Source organism: Marmota flaviventris, chromosome X (assembly GCF_047511675.1).
Source record: "Marmota flaviventris isolate mMarFla1 chromosome X, mMarFla1.hap1, whole genome shotgun sequence".
In the NCBI taxonomy this organism is placed as follows: Eukaryota; Metazoa; Chordata; class Mammalia; order Rodentia; family Sciuridae; genus Marmota; species Marmota flaviventris.
The window spans coordinates 23,875,833-23,881,836 of record NC_092518.1 but is presented as its reverse complement, the minus strand read 5'-3'; the positions used below and the strand labels follow the sequence as shown (position 1 = coordinate 23,881,836).

The following is a 6,004-nucleotide window of genomic DNA, read 5'->3' as shown; positions in this document are numbered from 1 at the left end:
AGTGCCAGAGATTTAAGCACTGCACCACAGCGCCTCTCACAGGCAGAATGAAATTTTAAGTGGAAAGAAAACTGAGGGGTTCCCTTCCATCTTCCTCTTGTGCTCAGAGTTCCACTGCTAGAAAATTTATAAAAAGACAAAAAAAAAAAAAAAAAATAGCAGGGTTTGGTGGTGCATGCCTGTAATCCCAGCAATTCTGGAGACTGAGGCATAAAGATCACAAGTTTAAGGCCAGCTTTGGGAATTTAGGGACACCCAATCTCTAAATAAACAAATAAATAAATAGGCTGGGGATGTAGCTCAGTGGTAAACCACCCTTGGGTTCAATCCCCAGTGACAAAAAATACAAAAGTAAAAGAACAACAACAACAACAACAAAAGCGACTTTTACAAATTCCTTTCACGGCTTCACATCTTCAGTCCTGGAGTCAAGACATCAGTAATATGATTTTCTTATTTTAGAGATGAGGATTTTGAAAATCAAAGGGCTGGTGATACTGAAGTTACATGGCAGGATGGTGAAACAATCAACTAGTTACACAGGGAGCTCTGGTGGTGTGGGGGAGGGAGGTTCATTTATCTCAGTACTGTTTGAAACTAGAAGAAGGAAACTGTGTGGCAAATGAAGAACAGGACCCAGGCTTCCTGATGCTTGTATTTATCATTATTAGCTCAGGACGGTTGGGCGCAGAATATTACACACTCATCAGTGTAATAACTCTACAAGGATCAAAGATTCTCACTGTAGCCATCTGGTGATTTTTATATTCCCAAGTTTTAGCCATTTTTATACACTGGTTGCCACCCCAGCTCTCTAACACAGCATCTAGGACACAGTGGATGCTTATAAATATTGATGAATTAAACTGCACATTTATGATGCTTTTCAAATGTTAAGGCACATCGAATTCCCTGGAATCTTCATTAACATTCAGATTCAGAGTTAGAAGGTCTGGGTCAGGCTTGAGATTGGACATTTATACAGAGTTTCCATATAGTGCTGGTACTGTTGATCTATGGTTTATATTTTTCTAGATCTCAAAAAATAAGACCTCCCTATTCGTACACAAAATACAATTCACACGAAGTGTGGTCATTTCGTGAAAGTTTACAAAGATGGCACAGAAATAGTTTTTCCCTCTTTTAGGCACGTAGAGCTCCCAATAAAAGGAACAAATTAGATGCTAGGGTACAATGGAAAGATCTTAACAGTGCCCCAACCCCCTGCTCCAGGAGCTCCGTTCCAGTCTTCTAGAGGCAAGGTAAAGGGACGAAAGGAAGTGTCCAGGAGCTCGCAAATGCTAATATTCTTCCATTAACAGCTTCAAGGGGATATTTGCTTCTTTGAACCTCTGAGGTCCTAGGCAGACACTTGGAATCACAATGCCGCGCCCCCCTCTGAGCCCAAGCGGAGGAGGCGGACGTGCTTGCGTGTGCGCTCAGTATAAATAAGTCCCAGGAGGCGGCCACTGGGCACAACCGACAGCGGACGGCACGGGCCATGGCTGGCGAAGACAACCAGTGGCAGGGCAGCATCCTCTACAACATGCTTATGAGCGCTAAGCAACCGCAGGCGCCTCCTGAGGTGCCCAAAGCGCGGCTCGGGGTTCCGTGCTGGGGTTGCTCATGCGGTGCTGATCCCAGGGTTGACCGACAGGAACTGCCAGGCGGGCGGGCCACCTCTCTCCTGTACCGCTGCTGCTTTTGTAGGGAAGAGCACCCAAGGCAGGGCAGCATCCTCTACAACATGCTCACCAGCGCAAAGCAGACCCAAGCGGCTCCCGAGGCTCCCAAAGCGCGGCTGGGAGTTCCGTGCTGGGGCTGCTCATGCGGTTCTGAGTCCCAGGTGGGCAGAGAGGGGCTCCCGGGCGGACAGGCCATTTCGCTCCTGTACCGCTGCTGCTTTTGTGGGGAAGAGCACCCAAGGCAGGGCAGCATCTTATACAGCTTGCTCACCAATGCAAAGCAAACGCCTGTGGCTCCGGAGGCGTCCGAGGCACAGCCAGGAGGCTCGGGGTGGGAGTTCTCCTCCAGCGCTCAGAGGCTGAGAGATGGAGAAGGGCTGCCTGGCGGACGGGACCCAGCGCTCCACTACCACAACTACTTTTGCGGTGAAGACCAGCTGCAGCAGCTGCAGGAGGAGCAGCAGGAGCAGCAGCAGCAACAGCAGCAGGGCATCATCCCATACAGCATGCTTACGAGCACGAATCAAACCCCGGAGGCTCCCGAGGCGCGGCCAGCGGCCTCTTGGGTCACCTGGTGTGGCGCGCAGCAGCCGGTGGCCCTAAAGAATCCACAGGTGGTCTGTGAGGCAGCCTCAGCTGGCCTGTTGAAGACGCTACGCTTTGTTAAGTATTTGCCCTGCTTCCAGGTGCTAGTCCTTGAACAGCAGCTAGTGCTGTTGCGAGGTTGTTGGGCGTCTCTACTCATGCTCGAGCTCGCCCAGGATCGCTTGTACTTCGAGACGGCGGAGACTTCAGAGCCCAGCATGCTGCAGAGGAGCCTCACCACCAGGCGGCGGGAGACCAAGGGCTTCGAGCCACCACTTCTGTCCACATCGCAGCCAAATTTGGCGCCGCTGTCAGAAGCTGAGCAGTTGCCCTGGGTTACCACTGTTCGGGCCATCAAGACCTTCCTTGCCAAGTGCTGGAGTCTGGATATCAGTACCAAAGAGTATGCCTACCTCAAGGGGATCATGCTCTTTAACCCAGGTAAGGTCGCCAGCCTGGACTTTCCCAGCTCAGAAAAGCTTTAGAAAGTGACTTCCCCAGGGCACGGGAACTAGAGTTTTTAGTGCAGAGCAGGGAGGGGCAGGGCTGTCGGAGCACCGGAGGAAGAATCACGTTTCGGTAGAGTCATGGTGAGGGGGCTCTGGGAACCATTCCTAGTAGGTAAGTTGCTGCCAAAAGGAGAGGAGAGGTTCCTACTTGGTTCTTTACGTGTTCCCGTTACTACAGGTAAGTTCTGCCTTCACAGGACATGACTTTCTTCTTTAGTTATTCTTTTAAATTCAGTAGCCTAGCTTTGAAAGTTTTTGCTCACTGCAAGTCATGCAACATCTTTCTCTAAATCCCCGTTTTGAAATTTTACTAGAGCCATTTAGTTTGTGGAAATCTATTAAGTCTAGATTAAGTCTCTGGGAATATTGTCAGAATAGCAAATTTAGTGCTTCACCGATCTACCTCTGACCGGTCATTTGTATGGTCCAAAGCATCTAGACCCTCCCATTCTCCATGTCTCTTAATATCAGTTTGGCAAAGTTGCAGGAAAATGATGCAGAGTGTGTGTGTGTATGGGGCGGGGGTGATGCTCCTTTTACATCCCACCCCAATCCTTGAGCTGGGAGTCTCTAAATCTAGCATTTTTAAATGCTAGCAGTATTTGGGATTATTAGCATTTCATGACTTCAGTTCATTCCTTTGACTATTATAGGTCACACTTTTGCTCATGTTGTTTTTCCAAATTGGCCTGTGCATTAGAAGCACTTGTGTTTGTATGGGGGTGGTGCTTAAAAGTCCTTCCAGGCTCCTCCCCTAGAAATTCTGACTCAGTAGATCTGCATTCATAATAAGTGCCCCAGGTAATTCTTGAGGTCATTTGGAAAGGAGTTTTCTCATTCCTATTGAGATAAACAGTGAGACTGGAGTCAGCTTCCATAATTTTACATTCTGATAGCTTCCCTCTTTTGTCACATACCCCCCTCCTCTTCCTTATTGTTACTCTACCTCCCACCTTTACCCACAAAGCACTCAGGTGAGTTTAACCAGCTAAACCTGGGTGTGTTAAAACACAAATGCACCTACATTTGGACAGAAGGTAGTGCCTATTAAATGTGTGACTTTTTTTTAATGTTTAGCCTTTCATATTCCCTTAGCTTTGTTTAAACCCACATGATATATAGTATAAATTATAGTATAATTTATAGTATAAATTATAATATTGTAATTTATTATGTTAAACACTTGTTTATATATTATAAAATCACATGAATTCTATATAATTATAGGTAATTAAACATATAAGGCCAACATGTAAACATATATACATGCGTTTAAACATGGTGACAAATAAAAGATAGTTGTGGACTCCATCTGCCTTTTCTCTTTCCTGACTTTGTTTTTTTTTCCTACTTTCTCTTCTTCCTCCTCCTTCTTTTTTGAAAAAGCTGTTCAGAGGAGAAGGTGTGGTATAAAAGGCAGAGAAAACTAATGTGGAGCTCAAAAAATGCAGTTTTCAGATGGCATGAATGGAATTCACACACTATAAAATAGAGCCTCAAGCCTGGGTTAATATGGATGTTAATATGTGGATTGGGGTTATCAGAATGGGAACATGGACCAGAAGTGTTGCTTTATTTTCTTATTTTATCAGATTTTAGATTTGCTTATAACAAATAACTCTTTTCTATCACTGTTATTTTAAAAAAAAATTTTCATATATATTTTTAGTGGTTGTTGGACCTTTATTTTTTTTATTCATTTGTTTATGTGCAGTGCTGAGAATTAAACCCAGTGCCCCACACATGCCTTTTCTGAAGTTACTTTTCTAGTTTCTTTTAGTACATTTTAATTATAAAGAATAATGGCACAGTTGTACATACATATAACAAACTTTGAGTTACTTTTGATCCATGTTGCAATCTATGTTTTCATGTTTACTTTTTAACAAGAGAATGCTTTCAAAAACCTTACTTCTAAGATTTTTGTAAGAATCTTAAGAGCACTCATTAGAATCACATTTTTTAAACTTTCCCCAATACAGAAATCATGGTATAGTTAAGTGTTCAGCATTAACTTTCAAATTATATGGGCCTCTAGAATAATGCCCTGTAGGCAAATAATTAGGCAAATAATTAAAGTGAAACATGAATCGTGGTTTGTGGCTGTGAAGTTTGCCACTATTGGCTAGATGATGAGTATAATGGCAGGAAATTTTGAGGAAGAATGGCAAAACATTTGTCATCTGGCAAAACTTCCCATATAATGACCTGTTTCTCATAGGTAAAAGTTTGTATAGAAAGTAAACTGGAGCAATGATTAACTGAGATTTTTCTCCCTCCAGTCCTGCCAGGCCTGCAGTGCGTGAAGTACATAGAGGGACTTCAGTGGGGAACTCAGCAGATCCTCAGTGAACACGTCAAGATGACGAACCCAGGGTATCAGAACAGGTTCACAGAATTGAATAACACCCTTTTCCTGCTGAAATTCATCGATGCCAATGTCATTGCTGAATTGTTCTTCAGACCCATCATTGGCACAGTCAGCATGGATGATATGATTCTGGAAATGTTGTGTGCGAAGTTATAAAGGCATAAATATGGGGCCTCATGAGTGCAGCTCACCATGAAGGAAGGATGAAGAGCTTTAGGCAGAGGAATGTCAAATGTTGTGAATATGAACTTTCTTGTTATTTTTACATTCATAGTATTTTTATATTCAATTGAATAAATAATTTAGATACAGAGAATGGAAAAAACACTGTTTTCCATACTGCTTCATTTGAAAGAAAACATTTACCAATAGGTAACATACTTCTGTACATCTTTAAGGAAAGAGCAGGGTACTATGCTAATAATTTTTTCACAAATTTAGCCACTCTCTTTGAACTCACTAAAGTCAAATTTGTAATGTTGTTTTAATGAAAATTAAGGTGTTATGTTTTAATAAATTTTAAGGCATTAACCATTAACTTGACTAAGAGTTTTCATTGGGGATTTAAGTAACTTCAAAATTTATTAAAACCTAGAAAACATAAGCAACAATTTTTCTTATAAGTAATTTGTGACATTTAATGTTATAGCACTTATTTTCATTTCCATAAGCTGTGTAGAAGACTTACTTTGCACCCAGCTGGAACCAAGAGGTGGATGATCTATGATCAGAAAGTCAGCTGAAAGTGAGAAAGATTTTCAAAGTTGCATTTTGGCATTCTGTACAAATTATGTATTTGAACTAAAGCTCCACAAAAAACTTACATTCTATAATGAGAGGTTATAGTTGCAGAA

At 42.7% G+C, this 6,004-nt stretch overlaps 1 protein-coding gene across 1 annotated transcript; it reads left to right on the top strand.

Moving 5' to 3' along the window:
- Nucleotides 1-1,501: 1,501 nt before the first annotated feature.
- Nr0b1 (nuclear receptor subfamily 0 group B member 1) lies at nt 1,502-5,361 on the top strand. Its single transcript, XM_027927252.2, has 2 exons — nt 1,502-2,711; nt 5,062-5,361. The coding sequence occupies exons 1-2, from the start codon at nt 1,502-1,504 to the stop codon at nt 5,304-5,306; spliced, it is 1,455 nt and encodes a 484-aa protein (XP_027783053.1). The 3' UTR covers nt 5,307-5,361.
- The last annotated feature ends 643 nt before the right edge of the window (nt 5,362-6,004 follow it).